The sequence below is a fragment of the Myxocyprinus asiaticus genome, chromosome 38 (genome assembly GCF_019703515.2).
Source record: "Myxocyprinus asiaticus isolate MX2 ecotype Aquarium Trade chromosome 38, UBuf_Myxa_2, whole genome shotgun sequence".
Taxonomy (NCBI): domain Eukaryota; kingdom Metazoa; phylum Chordata; class Actinopteri; order Cypriniformes; family Catostomidae; genus Myxocyprinus; species Myxocyprinus asiaticus.
Window position 1 is genome coordinate 32513686 of NC_059381.1, and position 20296 is coordinate 32533981.

The following is a 20296-nucleotide window of genomic DNA, read 5'->3' on the forward strand; positions in this document are numbered from 1 at the left end:
AAAGAAATACATATGAGTTTGGAACGACATAAGGGCAAGTAAATAAATAATGAAAGAATTTCCATTTTTCTGTGAACTATTTCTCCTTTTGTGTTCCACGGAGGAAAGAAATCCATAGTTGTTGAGTTATTATTGGGCAGGTTTAAGTGGTTTACAAGGACTTTTTTTTAGGTTACAGACTGGTAATTACAAGGATATTATACTATAAATGTGGTTTATGAGGACATTTCTAGTGTCTTCATAATTAAAATTGCTTTTTAAAAAAGGTTTTTGTGAGGGATAGGTTTAGGGGTAGGGTTGGGGTTAGGGGATAGAATCTATAGTTCGTACAGTATAAAAATCATTATGTCTATGGAGAGTCCTCATAATGATAGCTGCACCAACATATGTGTGTGTGTGTGTGTGTGATTTATATAGATTCCAAACACTTTCATCTTAATTCATTTGTCATTGTGGTCAAAGAGTAATCTCTTACAGATTACAAGAAGTGCAATTAATTTAAAAGGCATTTAAATATCATGTTATTTACAAGTGATTTGTAATGCTATTATTTTACATTATAGACAGTGTTTGGAAAAGCACAGGAAACCTGCATGATCAAATAATGACTTTACTGTCTCCTTAAAGGACCCATGATAAATAATATATTCTATTATACACACTATTCTCTGTCTGTGGTCTGCTAAAATCATTTTCCGGTAAGTAGACCTGATAATGGAGGCATGAGAGGCTGGAGGCTACATTTGGATTAGCTCTCGCAGAATTTTAATTCATATTCTAATTTAAAAGGCTACTTTGGGAAAAGCCAGTGCTTACAAGACTATGCCTATAATTTATCCCCTTAACAGTTCCTTTCCTTTGGTTTTATCTGAAACACCATCAATCTAGTCCTTCACACTTGTGTAGTGAAATGAGGGACAACAATTAATCTTCATGTTAATACATTCATATTATTGTCTGAGATTGGAGAAAACAACTATAATATTTGAATAAGGATGCACGTTTTTTTCTAGTTTGACTTAAATCCTGTATTAGTAATTTTCTAATCATGTAATCTCTTTCTTTCAGACACACCATTTCTTTGTGTGTGGAACAGACAGAAATTAAGTCATTATTCACTGAAAAATCTTCCCCTCTTCGCATAGCTCTCAAATCTCATTCAATTCAAATACTGTAAGACACATCAAGATGTGTCATGCCAGGTTCAACATCAATGACAAGACATGCAAGAACCAGTGACATCTGACATCCTGACGTAAAAATGCATCATGGGAAAATTTTCAACAAATAACAAGATTAATTTCTATTTTTTCCTCACACAAATCTAACGTATGGCTGCAGAAGATTTGGAATATAGTGCAAAATCATTTGGGTGTCTTTTATGTTACTTTTACGATTCTTTTTTATTTTTTTCGGAGCTTAACAGCCTCTGTCCCCTTTGTTTTCGTAGTATGGAAAAGAGCCCTCTGGGCATTTTTGCAATACATCTGTTGTGTTCCACAGAAGAAAGTCACATGGGTTTGAAATGAAATGATGACACTGTAAATGATGACACTGACAAAAAATGTCATTTTGTTTGGCGAACTATTCCTCTGAAGTATCATTTTTTTCTAGTTAACAGTAAGACATGGAATGCAATTCTAATCAAAAAATACCCAGAGACAGTCTGTGTGGATGTAATGTAGAAATATATCACTCTCTTTGACTGTCTAGACACATTTTTCATAATTAATTGTACATCTTTGAAAACAGCCCTCTCATTATACTGTAGATGGATCATACTGTATATTTATGTAAACTCTAGTTCAGAGGCAGAGCTAACATTGAAACATGGGGGAAAAAAAGGTGAAAATAAATTTTTAAGAGGCAGATCACGGTTTTCCTGCTTCCACCATTATCAGTCACAATTTGAACTTGGCATCAGTTATTTCAAAATAAATAAATTGCATTTCTTAAACAATATCAGAGTATGCTATTTCTCTTTTACCCTTAATAGTCTGAATAGTATACTTTCACAAAAGATACAGGTAACACTTTACAATAAGGTTCCATTCTTTAACATTAGTTAATGAATTAGGTATCATGAAATAACAATGAACAATACTTTTACAGCATTTCTTTATTTTTTGTTAATGTTAGTTAAAAAAAATTTTTAAATTATATTATATATATTTATTATAATTATTTATATTAGTTCATGTTATTTCATAGTGTATTAACTAATGCTAACATATACAACTTTTGATTTTAAAAATATAATACTATATGTAGAAATGAACATTAATCAAGATTAATAAATGCTGTAAAAGTATTGTTCATTGTTAATTCATGTTAACTAATGTTAACAAATGGAACCTTATTGTAAAGTATTACTAAGTTACATAATAAATATACTTTAATAGCAGCAAGTTATGATGCTTTCAAAATCAGATTTTTCACACACACACACACACACACACACACACACAAAGTTATTTTAGTCACTCAAATTGTGAATTGAGAGACATTCACACACACACACACACACACACACATCTATCTATCTATCTATCTATCTATCTATCTATCTATAAATATATATATATATATATATATATATATATATATATATATATACTGAGCTGTATGGTATTGGTGTGTTTAAAAATAGCCCAACAATGTATATTAAGGTTAATATCTATGATTAAGGACTGAATTATCATCAGCTATGTATAGGGGTAGTTAAGATGAAATTTCAGCAGTGCCCTGCAGTGTGACCCAAATACTACATCTAAAACTTTTTAAACTAAAATGTTCCACTTCAGGACTTTTTCAAATGAACTAATGAAAGCAAAAAGGTGATGTGAGAAACCTGAAATGGTTATCAGTTTCAGAACCTAAGATATACACTTTCCCTTATTCAGATTTGTGAATTGTAACCTAAAATCTTTATGCTGATAAAAAAAAAGTCACTTAGTTGACATATGTCAACTACCCATAAGAGGCCAAGCATCAAGCAAATGTTTAACCAGAAGCCATTTGTTTCTCAAACTGGCTCAGTATTGTTTTTGATGTAATGAATGCAGAAGCAAAATATCTTCTGCAAAGAGATTGCACAATCCTTAACAACAGTTTTGCATTATTCAGTGTTTGATTGATTCCACAATCTAAATCAAACATTGTTGTTTTGTTAAATGTTTTTTTCATACATACCATACTTAACCTTTGACTTCATCTCACACACAACCCTTTTCAAGCCATGACTATATCTGGATTGGGTCTGTATGGCCACTGATTGCGGCTTAGCTGAGGTACGGAAATGGAACATGGAAAAGTCGAAAAGGTAAACACGTTTGGCTCCATGGTCTCCTGTGCTTCTTCTCTGAATGCTGAAATGGAAACCCACTCTCACGTCCGCCAGGGCAGTAGCTATTCTTAGAAAGGGCATGGTTGGGACCACATGAATTATTTATGAGGTGGATACACATTCATCTTTCAACCTCTGGGTCGCCTTGACTCAATTGCTGTGGCACTAACATACTGAGGTCAAGAATTCATTTGTAACACGCAATCACACATAAAATTGTGCTCATCTATACTAATTCAACAAGGGAGACCAAAGCCAAAGAGACAAGTAGCTGTGCATCTCCCAAAAACACTTGTGTCTCTGTGGAATTCTACAAAAATGCAGGTGTCTACAAGTGAACAATTAGAAAGAGTTTAAGCAGTTGATGATGTGGTCACCAAGTTTATCGACAAAGATTGACAACAAAGGCACTGTCCCAAATGCAGCACCCTTAGCCCTCGCGGTCCTCCTCTGAGTCTACACTTTGTCCGCTGTGGAGTCTGTACCAGTGCACAATCGGCAAAAGTGTGCATGCCGAACGCAAATAAGGTGCTTTAGAGCAGCCTTCTGAATCATAAAACGACAAATGGGACAGCCTATGGCAGGGGTAACCAACACTGCTCCTGGACGGTAACCTTCCTGCAGAGTTTATGCTGCGTTCCAGGGGTGGTATTAGGATGCAATTGGTATTGGGGGGGGCTGGCATTTTTATCTTTAGGGTGGGCAACAGGTTCCCCTGGATAATTTCGCCATCTGGTGTACAATTAACAAACGAGAATATAATTTACCATATTTTACACAACCGTATCTGCAAACATTTGTCAAAAAATTCAATTAACGTGTAATTTAGAAACTTTGAATCATTGATGTTTTATTTGCTTAAAAAATAATGTTTATCATCTCCCTGGGTGCCGACATTTTTGCGTGACGTCATGCACCAGCATTTTGAGTTTTCAAGTTGGAAGTCCACGTTCTGTCACTTTTTGTTTCAAGCACTAAGTTGAATTGCATGATGTCATGCATCAGCATCTTGTCGAAACTGGATATGTGGGTTTCCACAAGAGTTTCCAAGTTGGAAGTCCGCATTCTATTGCACTTTTCCATAAAGTTGGAAAATCTGACTTTCTGAGTTGAATGGAACACAGCAATAATTCCAACTCTAATCAAACACACCTGCCTGTTAATTTCAAGTAATCCTGAAAACCTTGATTAGCTGTTTTCAGTGTGTTTGAGTGCTTTTCCACCATCGGGTCTAACATTTCTGAATAACGGTTCCAGTAGCAAATCCACTTGAGCATGGTTCATTACAGTGCGATTACAAACCTTCCACGGCTTAGATTTCTCAGCACTCAACCCTACTCAAGACAGAGACCAATTCTGGTGAAACACCTGTGGTGGCATGGTCAGTTAGTCCATTCTAATCCTGATTTTGCAGTAGCACAGCGAAAATAGAAATCGTAAGGGTTAGGGATAGAGTTAGGAATACAAGGCCAGATTAGTACAGAACGGCATGGTTTCACAATGAGAACCATTCGACCCAATGGTGAAAAAGCAGCTAATCAATAGGGCTGCAGTCCAAGAGCAGTGTTGGCTATCCCAGCTATGGTTTTGTAGGCTTCAGGTACATGCACAAGCGAAGGCCCCCAGACTTCGAGTCCTCATCAAGTGCACCATTTGGGACAGGGCCAGGGTAAAGTCAGAGGCAGTAATGTGGTGTGTAGTAGTAGTAGTAGTAATAGTAGCAGTGAAGAACACAAACAACATTGTAGCTTTAGCTTTGAAAAGGTTTCAGAAGTTCCCCGGATCTCTGTCCCTCAAAGACGGTATTTGCGCAGGAGGTCAGCCTGCCACATGTACTTGCGCTCAGGAAAGCGATCAGGAATCTTGATCTTGCGGAAGTCCTGGATGCACTTTTCCAGCTCCTCCTCCACAGTCAACTTTTCTTTCGCTGGCCGCTTCTTGCAGGTGCTGGTATCTCTTGAGCTTGCTGTGAGGGTTCGGAGAAGATCACTCTTGCGACGCTGCTCGGATTGTTGCTGCCGCAAAAGTTGCTGAATAGGGCCTTTCTTGGGAGGTCGATCCAATGTCTGCACATGTGACTGCCGGCTGACTGGCCCACGGATGACGGTACCTTGTGGGGAACTGGCCTCTGAATGGCTCTCCGAGCTGGAGGTGGAGAGCTCATTAAAAGAGGTCCCACTCTCACCTTCGCCTTTGTGACCCTTGCAGCAGCAGTCGCAAGGTGGAGATGACCAGCGGGAAGGGCCACCTGAAACAGAGAAGAGAGCAGGCTGTTTGTTATTGAAATCCAATGTACTACTTACTAGGGTGGGGCGATAAAACGATCTTGATATTTATCGATAAAAAATTCCTCAATATTGAAGTAATCTTCGATATTGAGCCTATGTTCTACATCTAGACCAGGGGTGATTATTACGTCGATCGCGACCGGCTGGTTGCAAGACAACCACTGGTCGATCTCGTTAACAAGTCAAAAGGCAAAAGGAGTAGAAAGAGAAACTACACAAATAAATAGGATCTTAAAAATCACGTTTTATTTCCTTATTTCGGCTCCACTGTGCACGGATTTCAGAAAAGTAGATGGCAGGTAAAGACTCGTTCATATTTATGAAGAAAGCTCTGCCTGATTGGATGTGCAAGGTTTATGGGTAGGATTAGATTTTTAATAATAATAATAATGCATTTTATTTATAGGCGCCTTTCACGACACTCAAGGTCACCTTACAAACAGAACACAAAAAAGTCATCCTTGAAAGCATCAACAATAACAACATTAAGCAAACAATACTATGATATACAATAAGACATTGGAAGATACAAAGTATGAACTCAATGCATGCACAGTCATAAAAAGGCCTCTTTAAATAGGTGAATATATAAATAGATAAATAGTTTTGCTATAGTTTCTCTGACCATTCAGGTATCGCTTTCATCGTGAATATGAATGACTTATCCCCTGCCATCCTACATTTCAGAAATTCACCTGAATGACAAACGGCTTCTTTCTGTGCGCGTGCCAATGAGTGTGTGTGCTGTGAGTGTGCTCATGGTAATGCGGATAGGTGCCTGTGTGACTGTCAAACACTTCAAAATACAGTACTTGTCTTGGTGAGGAACTAATAGAAACACAATCAGTTATGTCTAAAGTAAATGTAAACACCAGGACAAAAAATATTTTTATCAAAATATCAGATCTGTGCATTCTGACTTGCAGCCTGATAGACCTGCCACTGTCGATGATGTTAAAATTAATAAAACAAAAATAGCAAAAAAATGACAACCATTCATGCTGCTGATACTGCTATTAGAAACTTTAAGCACTGTTTTCTCAAAGGTGCTGTAAGTGATTTTTTTTTTAAATGACATGCAGAAAACACCCGTTACCTGTCAGATATCACTGAAGTAGCTGACATGAAATATATCACACCTATCTCTGTAACAGCCCTAGGCTCGGTAAACAGTGGGGGGAAAAAATGTCTGCAGGCTGCGGTCAGATCCTTTTTTCTGCTTGTTAATCATTGTGCGCATTCACAGGGCAGCCCATACAGTATGTGCTTGTTTAAGTGCCGGTACAGTGTCATTCTCTCGTGAAACGCTCAGGTCGGACAACAAAACGCTCAGTGGTACGATCCCCTTACTGATCTAATGGATGCAAGGCATAAAAACACAATCATAAGAAGGCACAAGAACAATTTGTTGATCAACCACAAATTATCAATAGTGTAAATGCAGCATTGGCCTGCAAGTAAGAGTTCAATCAATGCTCTGATACTCCATCATTATTGTTGAGCCCTAATTTAGCATGCAACATTATTGCCACATGACCTCAATACATTGCATATTTAATTCAGTGATTGGTGTCCAAAATAATAAAAAACAAAACAAAAAAAACAATACAGTTATTTCGCATTTTAATCAAATTTTAAGTAAATATGTCTTCAATTGTAGCTGTTTAATCAAATAATTTGTCAAGTTGGAGATAAACTGTCTTTAACAACAGTTGATTTTACTTCCAGCACATTCATCCAACTGTAAATGAAAGGTCAAGAGTGCATTGCGTTGCGTTGTGGAATACAGTATACTACACAGTGTACTCTGGTTGAATACTGCTCATTGAGGCAATTGTATTATGTCATCGGGGTATTCCATGCATACAGAATATTTGCATATTCTGCAGAGAATAAATAGTATGAGTAGTATGCTATTGCTAAGGTGGGTTTTAATTCCTGGAGGGATCTCATGATTAGCATTACCATTCATCTCAATGGGAGTTGCTATGATACAGTCTGTTGTACACTTTTCAAAAAGTTTGGACACTGGTATATCATCTACTGTTATATAATGAAATATTTGTGATTTATATATTGTTCACAAAATGTTTGTTTAGAATACCAACACGATCACATGGGAGATCCACAAGCTGCTTCAGAATGTTCATTTTTGCATCAATTTAAATGTGTTCACCTTTCCCTGAGTCACTACTGATAGATAGCATGTTGCGCAAGCAATCTTTGAGACACGAGTTCTAGTCTCATGGAAACCAGGAAGTATTTGCGTTTACATAAACATAATGGAGAGTGTGATTCAGATGTTGAATATTTTTTAATTAAACTGTTTGTTCAACCAAAAATGAAAATCCTCTCAGCCCATATGTGTATGACATTCCTTCTTCAGCAGGACTGAAGTGAGTGTAATGGCACCTGTTTACTTGCATTGTATGAACAAAAAGAGCTGAAATGCACTTATAAAAATCTTCACTTCTGTCCTGCTGAAGAGGGAAAGTTATGCACATCTGGGATGGCTCAAAGGTAAGTATATCGTAAGAGAGAATTTTCATTTTTGGGTGAACTAACCCTTAAAATTTTATCCCACTGATGGTAAGGTTTAGGGTTGGGGTTTGGGTTAGGCAGTAGAGTTAATAAAACATGCATTCTTGTTGACTGTATTACATAATTTACAACAAAAAATTACAACGGTCACGGCTCTGGTGAGTTTGTCAGTTTGTTTTGTTATTTTCTCTCCCTCATGTCTAGCAGGCGAAGCCGGCATGCATGATCAGTGTTTCCATGGGAACATTGATAGTTCCAAGGGGAACGCTGATCATGCCACTAATTAGCATGCTAGCAACACCTGGTTCTCCTCTAATTCACTCCCTACTTAAACCCTTTGTGTTCTCAGTATCCTGGCTAGATTGTTGTTTGATGTGAAGTAACTTACCTCACTCTCTCTGCCTAGTTGGTCCTGTCTCGTGTATCTGTTTGGTTGCCTGTTTCTGCCCACATGTTGGGAGTGTGGTTACCTTCCAGCTTGCTGTACGTTTGTTCTCTACGCTCACAAATCTTCAACGGAGGATTCCTTATCTCTGCCCGTGTGTCGGGAAAGTGATTGCCTTCCAATCTGCTGGGCATTGTTCCCTGCATTTCACTACGCTTCTACGGAGGATTCCTACAAATCTGCTCCTGACTTCCACAATGCACACACTCGTCTACGAACACACTCTTCATGGATCTGCCCATTGTGCGGCTATCCTTCAACTGCAGCCGGTGCTGGGATCTCCAGTCTTCGCCAGCACAGTTAAAGTTATCATTTATTGTTAATAAATCCTTTGAAAACTGTTCCTCTGCTCTTGGGTCTTTGTCTCGCTCTCTGACAACAACTCTCTTTTGGTGGAAACCTTTCAATTTCCTGTTGTCGAATTCACAGTTTTTTCAGTCTGCAGAAAACACTACTACTTTTGAATGGCTGCTAGTGGGGGAAGATGCTTTACCCTGCAGAATGTTTAGCTAACTGCTAATAAGCCAATCCTTCATCCTTTTGCCATTCCGAACATATCCAGGTAACTGGAACCGTAAGTAGTCATTTAGCTGGTGCTTTTAGAAAGCAATATATGGTACACTTATTCCAGGGACAATGCCTTGCTCAAGGGCTAAAGTGTGACAGTTCATCGCTCCCTCCTTGTGGGATCGAACCAGCAATGTTTCAATTACCAACCCTGAGATTTGAACACCAAGTCAAATCACCCCAGCCATATTTTGATCAATAAACAGTAGGCTACTATAAATAGTTAACCAACAGATAATCACCAATGTATTGGTGTTATGGAGTTGTATTTAATGTAGTACAAAATCAATCCTGTTTTTAGTTTTGACAAGTCACAATGAAGGAGAATGAGGACCAATTAATTATCAGTTCTTGAATACATTATAATACAGTGGCCCCAAAAATTATTTAGACTATTATTCCACACTTAATGTATGGATGTCACTGCATTATAGAACAAAATACCAAAGCAAGTGGCATTTATTTCAAAGAAAGAAAGCAAAAACACACTTTCCAAGCAAAATATGTTACAAAAAGTGAAGCCTCCAATGCCATTTAGACATTTTCTAAGTGTGACTTAAATGTCCAAATACTTTTTGGGGCCATGCACTGTACATCATATATTGCTGATGAAAATCCATGCAGTGGATTCAATTATCATCATACTGTACACTTGTATATCAACTACAAAGCACTGCTATCAGGAGTGAGAGACAGAGACAGTGTTATTCACCAAGCAGAGAGTTCCAAATGAAGCCAATTACACAGGCGGTGTTTTTTAAGGCCTGCCACTGATAAACTGTGTCTGTTATTCTCCAGCACACTGATCTGTGCTATTTCACAACACTGATCCTTGTCAGATTTTTTAATTATGCAACCTCAATCGATTTGCATTTAATTATGCAAATGAAAGTTGGGGTGTCAGAAATGATTCACTGTGAGAGCGGCTGCACTTGATCAAACCCATTAGCCGTCTATATGGATGTTTACGCACAAAGTCATGGCTACATAGTCATAATTAAGTGTAATATAAAAGGTAATTGTGCAATTGTGTCCATGTTTAGCAAACAGACATGCTGCCAAGATATTTGACATGTGATAAAGAATTCAGTCTAGATTTGGCATGAATAGATCCACAGTGTAATATGAGCATCTCCTAAAGTGCAACACAATAGGAAGGCATAAAATATCCCATTCTCTGGACTGAAAATGTCCTTGGCCAAAAATATAATGGTGGATAATATCACTGATCAGATTATAAACATGTATAACTACTGTACTTTCACATTTCCTAAAGGAAAGAATAGCAATAGGTAACACTAAAAAAGAAAAAAATAATAGTTTTATGTGAACTTTTATAAGACTGAAATTATATAATTGATCTACTGTTTCTATACATTAAGCAGTCTGGGCTAAATAAATAGCAGAAATGTAATACTTAGGGTTAGGGGTTTTAAAAAGAAAACCTTAAAAGAATTTTTGAAGAACATCAGTACAGTGCTGCTTTATAAGCACTGAAACAAGCGAAAGTTCACTGAGGTGTTTGTTGTCTGTCAAATAAATAACATTACTTCCCTTAAAATTAGAGTTAACTTTATATATAATCAATTTTTAATTACATTTTATTAACAGTTATTCACTGAACTTTCAACTGATCTTTTTATTGTAGCATCACAAAACATAAAATTATCACCTTTTTTCAGCTATTGATTACTTTGTTATTAACCTATTAATGATTAATCAGGGTAAATTACAACAGAGTCATGCACAGCTGTAAGCAGCAGTAAAATATGAGCTGTATATTTGCAGCAGTGAAATAGTTTGGCAATAAAACTATTGATCCCACACAAGCTATACAGACCTCTTCAGAAATTGCCAAACTGTGCAATTAAACAATTGTGCTTTGTTGCAAAAGTGTGTGTCAAAACCTCTTAGGCTTTTCCACTTCAAGCTAACTTAATGAAGTATAAATAATTTAAGATTAAAACTACAGCTGCCAATTTAACATGTTAATTTAGTACAATTAATTATTAAAAAAGTAAAACAATAAAAAATGTACACATTTAATCATGCCCCCCTGACCCTTAAATAAATTCTGTATTAAGCTGCCACACCATACTTACCAAGAGCAGGCAGCACAGAATGAATAAAGAGCTGTTCACAAAGGACACATTACATTTTCAAAAACAGCAAGGAGCAGAATGGAATAGAGCGCAAAGGTCTTGTGGTGCATTTTTCAAAGTTGAACTATTTTTAACTTGACACTGTCTTAAAAACACTTTGCTCATGACACAAGACACTGAAAAACAGCAAGATGCAATGCCCAAAGCAATGCCCAAAGTCATAATAAAAGTGCATGATGGTGAAATCATACGAGTTGGCTCATACAAAAACATACAGCTTTTATTTCCATTGAGAAAATAAATGAACCAATAAACAATGTTATTACGATTTCTTCTAAGTTTAACCCCTAATCTAAATCTAACCATAAAGTCTAACCTCTTACTCACACCCTAAACCTAAATGGGAAAATAACTTTTGTGTACCACAGAAAACATCAGGGTTTGGAACGAGGCGAGGGAAGTGTATTACAGGTTATTGACATACATCAGTCATTTCTATTGCATAATTAAATGTGGAATGAGTAACCAAATTTTTTCACAGAAGTTTCTTAAACTAAAGTATTAGCAGCTAGCTATAACATAATCGCTGTATTGTATCGATTTGGAATTCTGTTTGTTTATTGGTTGGTCTCCATTGGAATAAAAGTTGTATATTGCAATATCATACAAATTATTACAAGTTATCATGAGAATATGTGACAGATCTGTGTAAACAATAGACTAACAATTAAAAAATATGGCTGTAAGCAGCAATGATGGGCCCAAGCACCATGGGTCCATTTCCACCTGGTGGCTTTTGGTAAACAATGCAAGATGGACACATGCATTTGGCATTTTACATTATTCTAAACAATTTTGAAGCGATTTGGGTAAATATAAGAGGGCTATTTTAAAGTCTGTTGTAAGAGCCACACTTCCTGCTGCCAGGTGGTGGCACTATGACCGTGACCCATAATAGCCACATCCATATGATCAGCCCCATTACCAAACATACAGCTGATTTTTCATCAAAATCACACAATGCACACAGTAGATATAAGGCACTTCCTGTTTCCCATTTTCACCACAAATTTAGCATCAACAATATCTTGGCATGATGTTGCACAAATTTGGTGCCAGTCACATGAATCCCTTAGGAGGAATATTTAAAAGTTCAGAGCATGCAATTTAAAAAAAATTAAAAATGGCCGACTTACTGTTGGGCAGAGCTAATGACTGTAATTATGAAAGTTGTTCGGCTTGATGACAAAAATATATGTACCAAGTTTGGTGACTAGATGAAAATGGGGGTGCTACAGAGGCCATTTTACATGGCCATTTTAAAGGGGGCGCTACAGAGTCCCTCCTGCACACAACCCCTGCAACTTTTTCCCAGCCCTAATGGCCAATGACTCTGATGTGTGTGCAAAATTTCATAAAATTTTAAGCATTTTGAGTGCCTCAAAAACACCCAAATATAGGAAGAAAGGAATAATAACAATTAATGTGTTGCCATGGCAGCAGTATTTAAGATATCAAATAAACCTTTTAAATTTTATATCAGCAGTATCTTGACAATATTCTAAAGAATTTTGACATGTGCTATGTCTCTGCGGTAACATGCTCAACAAGCCATGTGATAAGATGCATGGGTTGACGGTCTCAGACACGGAATTGAGGCGAGTCACTACACCACCACAAGGACTTAGATCGCATTGGGAATTGGGCAGTTCAAATTGGGGAGAAAAATGGGAGAAAAAAATAATTTTGAAGCAATTCATGTAAACAGAAGAGGGCTATTTCAAAGTCTATTAAAAGTGCCATACTTCCTGCTACCAGTTATTGGCGCTATGAACGTGACCCATAATAGCCGTATCAATGTGATCAGCCCCATTACCAAACATACAGCTGAATTTTCATCAAAATCACACAATCCACACAGAAGATATAAGGCACTTCCTGTTTTCCATTTTTTGCCATAAATTTATTGCTTTGCCATGGCGATACCGTTCAAAATATCAAAAATCCGTTTACAATTTAGCATCTACAACATCTTGGCATGATGTTGCACAAATTTGGTGCCAGTCACATGAATCACCTAAGAGGAGGATTTAAAAGTTCAGAGCCTGTAATTTTCAGAAAATCAAAACTGGCCGACTTCCTGTTGGGCAGAGCTAATGACTGTGAGTATGAAAGTTGTTCTGCTTTATGAGAACTATATATGTACCTATTTTGGTGACTGTAGGTGAAAATGGGGGTGCTACAGAGCCCCCCTTACATGCCCATTTTCAAGGGGGCGCTACAGAGCACTTTAAGTGCTTTGGCCCTAATAATAATAATAATCCTTAGAAGAACAATAGGGCCTCTGCACTTTCAGTGCTTGGGCCTTAAATAATAATAATAATAATAATAATAATAATAATAATAATCATAATAATAATAATCCTTAGTAGAACAATAGGGCTTCCACACTTTCAGTGCTTGGGCCCTAATAATCCTTAGAAGAACAATAGGACCTCTGCACTTTCAGTGCTTGGACCCTAATAATAATAATAATAATAATAATCCTGAGAAGAACAATATGACCTCCACACTTTCATAGCTTGGGTCCTAACTAGCACATCAAGAATGCAATATCACAATAGAGGTGTATGTTAATCCATAGTTGTCAAACCACATCAGGCCAAACCAAAATGACAGGAGCTGCTTTTTTTCATTATATGGCAGAGATGTCTCTGGAATTCATTTGTGTTACTCAGTATGAAAAGGGACCTTTGATCGATGAGTCGAGGCCTCATAATTGGTGTTTTGAAAAATGGGCTCTGACTTGGCAAAAGAGCTAAATCAGCCGGTGGCCAATTTTCTTGTCTAAATGGAATTAACAGGATGCGCCAAAGTAGTGTTGACAAATGTAATGCATTCAAAACCCTCTTGGTGGATAATATGGTCAGCCATGGGTAAATATTGGATAAGTATGTTGATGTATTGATACTGTATATATTTGATTTCATATTTGACAGTGGAATACAGCAAGTTGGCCTAGATTGCAGTCGTAATTTTTCAATTTTAATGTTGCTATAAATAAATGATATCTGGAACTTAGCCCATTGCTAATGTCATACCAAAATGCAAAGCTACGTACTGTACATCTGTAAATAATTCAAACCATGAACGTGCAAAGGATGTCAAGATTTTCACTGAAAAAGGACTTAAATTCTGGTGTGTTTCTCACCAACTTTATTGTATGCCTTCAGATGTCTTGGACTATGAAGCACGGGACGCATGGACTACTTTTATGACAATTTGGGTCCTTTTTTTAAGCTTTAAAGTGAGTCTTTGTCAACTGCCATTGTATTGAATAGACAGACCGAAATATTAATTACATTTTTTTTATCTTTTCTAGTCTACATTAGAAAGAAAGTCATACAGGTTTGTAACGATTTGAAGTTGAGTAAATTATGACAGAATTTTGATTTTCAAATGTACTGTTCCTTAAAGAGAGTTTTTTGTTGTTGGGGGGTGGGGGGTCTATATTATACAGATTATAGATTATACAGAGACTGTATAATCTATGTAGGTATATGCTATTACAATAGCGATTTTTTTCATATTTCCATCCCAAAAAGTGCATAATCAAGAATGTAAAAAGAACCCTTAATGGCTGCTCTTAAGTGATAATTGCATTCTTTAGGAGAGCTCTGCTGCAAAAATAATGACTGTTTTTAAACAGGTTTCCAAAACACTCCCCTCATCTACCATTGGTCACCCAAACAAGAGTCCTGCTCTAAACTCACACCATTCATTTACATGGACACCAGAAAGCCGTTTATTGCCCAAAAGCTGCTTAAGACTCTACGAAGCGCACACGTTTACATTCAGTGTTACTGGCTTTCTCTTTACGTCCATATACATGCGGCTCAGTCAGTAAGCAGCTTTCTCCACTTAATTTCCCCACGATGCTCGTGTAAATATCAAACATGGCATTGGATGACTTTGCTATTTTTTTATTCTCTGTTGTTTCGCCTTTTTAAAAAAAAAAAATAAAAAAAAAAGATATTCCAAAGTTGTTGCTGTGTTTGTTTCCTTAACTTTTTACGTTTCGTTGTGAGTATCCCCGCAGTTTCCTGGTAAAATGAACAATAGAGGCACTACAACAACAACGACTTTTATTCACTTGCAGAAAAATCACAAGTAAAACAGCAGATTATCAGTTCATAAGCACTTTTTTGCTCTGTTTCTCACACAATGCTATCTTATGACATCAAAACAATTTTACTATAGTGTAACCAGTCCTGCTCGACCCGCTCTGAGTGGGGTTTGAACCGGCATCTCCAGCATGGGAGGCGCGCGTGCTAATGAGGAGGCTAAAGGCTAAAGGCTAAAACCTGTAGCATCAGTCACTAGTGCGCCTCTTGAGGCCAGTGGAGTGAGGTTTACACACTGCACAGCTATCCACCAACTGGCTACCATTACAATAACACATAACTTGTAAGGCAATACATTTTAACGTTTATCGTTGAGGCAGTCGTTATCTGTGGCACTTGAAAAGCATCAAGAAATCAGATAATTTGTGCTTCAATCTAGCAGAAAGCCCTCGCTACAACAGCTGACAGGGGCACCACCCCTGTAACATCGTCCCACTGTCTGTGTGCTGACCGTCTAGCCTCGATCAATCCACTATTCCAACACAAACCGCCTGATCTGTCCGCCCAACTGCACACTCATCCGTCTTCACCCGCACTTCGCCAGTATCAATACATCAGACAGCTGGTGGAGGTGTCTGAGGTATTGGCCTGCGATTGATTCTTGTCATATAGCAGGGCAACATGCTGAAAATGGCAGAGGAAGATGAACGTTGGCGCTGCCATGCGAGCTGATATCCTCTCTTTTTGTCATTTGTTTTGCTTGCTGGTGTCACATCACCGATACACAGGTTTTTAACAAGTTAGGACAGTGCACCTCATGCCAGAGCGCCTGGTACCCATCCTAATCTATGTATCTCAGGAAATAAGAGAAAATATTAGCAATACATGTGTTAATGTGGCAATGACTAACAATTAAGTATATGGATGTTTTGCCAAACATTATTACATACCTTGGGTCTTTAGCGACTGGCCATGTTTATTTATATGTATAATTTTCAAGACAACTAGATAATAAAAGTATAGTATATATTCTGTTATATTTTGATGTTTTATTTTGCGCTTAAGGGATTCAGTACTTCAATACTAAAACTGGCTGTCAAAAACATACTGACCTATACATAACACATAAGCTACACATATGTGTTTTCTAAGGCACTTATTGAGTCCTATTTTCTTTTAAACAGAAGGTAGTAAACTATACAGTATATACTGTGCAGTATGTGTATGCAGTATGCTAGTATTTAAAGATATATTCCAGGTTCAATACAAGTAAATCTCAATCGACAGCATTTGTGGCATAATGTAGATTATCAAAAAAATAAAAAATAAAATAAAATAAATAAATAAATATTTAGACTCATCCCTATTTTCTTTAAAAAAAAGCAAAAATCGAGGTTACAGTGAGGCACTTACAATGGAAGTGAATGGGGCCAATTTTTGGAGAGTTTAAAGACAGAAATGTGAAGTTCATAATTTTATAAAAGCACTTACATTCATTCTTCTGTTAAAACTCATGTTTTATTTGAGCTGTAAAGTTGTTTAAATTGACACAAATACTGTAGATTGAGCTCAACTTGTATTAAGCCCAGAATATTCCTTTAATTCCAAAGTGCTGTGCACCCTGCAATGTCATTTATGTAGTATGCAAGATGCATCAACACTAACTGATATCATTTTGTTATGTCTTGAATTCTTCACACATTAGATCTCAATTAACTGTTCCCTTGAGTTACAAAATTCTATATTTAATTAATATTTCAGATGTTCTCTTAGTCAGTCACAGCATGAAAAAGTCAGCCTTATGCTTTGCTATCTGAAAGACATTCATGAACAACATTTTGAAAGAATTATTGCATCAGACATCGCTTTTAAGTCCAACTCCACTACCCTTGATGTACCAGAATGTGAGTGTGGCAGTGTGCTCGTCCATGTGTCGTCTTATATTACCGCCGAGCATCAAGACAGTCTCCGTGCACAGTTTAAGCAAGACTGCTTCAACTACTGAGCAATATGCCAGCTGTCAGTCAGACTTGCTGTGCTCTCGCTGTATTGACAGAGTTATCTTAATTAAGACCAGCTATATCTGACCATGAATAAAAAAACATATTGGCCATTTACACTTTGCTTCATAGCTTTATACAGCTGAAGTTAGAAGTTTACATACACTAAGTTTTCTGTGCCTTTAAGCAGCTTGGAAAATTCCAGAAAATGATGTCAAGCCTTTAGACAATTAGCCAATTAGCTTCTGATAGGAGGTGTACTGAATTGGAGGTGTACCTGTGGATGTATTTTAAGGCCTACCTTCAAACTCAGTGCCTCTTTGCTTGACATTATGGGAAAATCAAAAGAAATCAGCCAAGACCTCAGAAAAAACTGTGGACCTCCAAAAGTCTGGTTCATCTTTGAGAGCAATTTCGAAATGCTTGAAGGTACCATGTTCATCTGTACAAACAATAGTACGCAAGTATAAACACTATGGGACCACGCAGCCATCATACCATTTAGGAAGGAGATGCATTCTGTCTCCTAGAGATGAACGTAATTTGGTGCGAAAAGTGCAAATCAATCCCAGAACAACAGCAAAGGACTTTGTGAAGATGCTGGAGGAAACAGGTAAACAAGTATCTATATCCACAGTAAAACGAGTCCTATATCAATATAACCTGAAAGGCTGCTCAGCAAGGAAGAAGCCACTGCTCCAAAACCGCCATAAAAAAGCCAGACTACAGTTTGCAAGTGCACATGGGGACAAAGATCTTACTTTTTGGAGAAATGTCCTCTGGTCTAATTAAACAAAAATTTAACTGTTTGGCCATAATGACCATCGTTATGTTTGGAGGAAAAAGGGTGAGGCTCCATCCCAACCTTGAAGCATGGGGGTGGAAGCATCATGTTTTGGGGGTGCTTTGCTGTAGGAGGGACTGGTGCACTTCACAAAATAGATGGCACCATGAGGAAGGAAAATTATGTGGATATATTGAAGCAACATCTCAACACATCAGCCAGGAAGTTAAAGCTCGTTCGCAAATGGGTCTTCCAAATGGACAGCGACCCTAAGCATACCTCCAAAGTTGTGGTAAAATGGCTTAAGGACAGCAAAGTCAAGATATTGGAGTGGTCATCACAAAGCCTGACATCAATCCAATAGAAAATTTGTGGGCAGAACTGAAAAAGCTTGTGTGACCAAAGAGGCCTACAAACCTGACTCAGTTACACCAGTTCTGTCTGGAGGAATGGGCCAAAATTCCAGCAACTTATTGTGAGAAATTTGTGGAAGGCTACCCAAAACATTTGACCTAAGTTAAATAATATAAAGGCAATGCTACCAAATAATAACAAAGTGTATGTAATCTTCTTACCCACTGGGAATGTGATGAAAGAAATAAAAGCTGAAATAAATCATTCTCTCTGCTATTATCCTGACATTTCACATTCTTAAAATAAAGTAGTGATCCTAACTGACCTAAGGCAGGCAATGTTTTCTATGATTAAATCTCAGGCCAAGGTGTCTGTAAACTTCTGACTTCAACTGTACTTTTGAATTATTGTTTGCATCTTTTGACAAAGCAATAGGTACAGGTATGCCTGGAATGGTCGTCCTTAATCTTTAAATGCATACTGTACCTCTCAGGACCTCATTCCACCCCCTCTACCTCCATGTTTTGCAGTTATGCCCCCAGCTTTTCATTATTCATCAACCTTTCTCTTATGAAAAAATGCCAAAATTGCAAAAAATTAGAACTGTAAAAATGTGCGCGTTAATGCATGCGATTCATTTTAAAAGTTTAACGCGTTCATTTTTCTTAATTGCGATTAACGCATTTAACATTAATAAAGCATAAACCAGCAAAAACACTGGTGGGACTAGGGTGGAACCGCCCAGAATCATTACACCGATGCACACACCACAACAGCGAGGGGAAAGGACCCCTTAACGCTAGTCATATGTACAAAACAAACCCAGATGGGACTTGTGGCAGAAAGCAAGTATTTGCAGCCTCTGAAAGGCACAATTTAATTACCACAGAAGGAGGTCAAGTCTTAACTATCACCAAAAAGCAGAATGAGACGATTTTGTCTGCAAACGCTTTTCATGTGGAGTTTAAAGCGGCGCTTGATGCTGACACCCTGATGCGAATCATGAACTCGGCTTCACGATTGCTGTAGCAAAGCGGATAGCCACAGTCTGCCGAGTGATTAATATTGTGGAGGATGAGAGTTTAAGAGATTTAATGCCCATTGCAATGAAAATGAAATTTATTATGGGACTAGTTCTTTCAATTAGTCAAACTCCCATGTAGACTTTGGGAAATGTTTAATGTTACTTGAATTGGTGATATTTTAGTGCATTTCTATCTTTATATTGTGGAAGGCTTTGTTTGGAAAATATTAATGAAGAATTATATCATTACAAATTGTTTTGCCTTTTTTCATAAAAAGGAAATAAATGCATTTTGACAAGAAAAGAAGTATATATAAAGTCAAATTTCAGAACTTTCAAAATCTGCAATTAATCGTGATTAACTATGTAAAATGATGTGATTAATCGCAATTAAAAATTCAGCACTATATATATATATATATATATATATTGTTTTCTATTTGCTTAAAAAAAATTATAAAGTCATTAGAGGCCTGATATATGTAAGAGTGTCGCAGTTTATATTTGCCCTTCCATAAATCATAATTTTTCTGATTATTTCACATCTATATACTATTTAATATCACAGGATATCAATTTCTTTGTTTATTACAAGACAAATTAGTACTTTATTTAAACAAATGCATATAAACTATATCATGTTGAGTTTCTGCTTGACGATGGTAAATTATTGTTATTCTATATATGCATACACATACATATTATATATCTGCTATTTTAC

At 37.0% G+C, this 20296-nt stretch overlaps 1 protein-coding gene across 1 annotated transcript in view; it reads right to left on the reverse strand.

Moving 5' to 3' along the window:
- Window positions 1-5139: 5139 nt before the first annotated feature.
- Window positions 5140-20296, reverse strand: part of LOC127429351 (BTB/POZ domain-containing protein KCTD16-like) — a 115206-nt gene continuing 100049 nt past the window's right edge. The window contains exon 2 of the mRNA XM_051678334.1: window positions 5140-5594. Coding sequence (XP_051534294.1) covers window positions 5140-5594 — 455 coding nt within the window. The remainder of the gene's footprint in view (window positions 5595-20296) is intronic.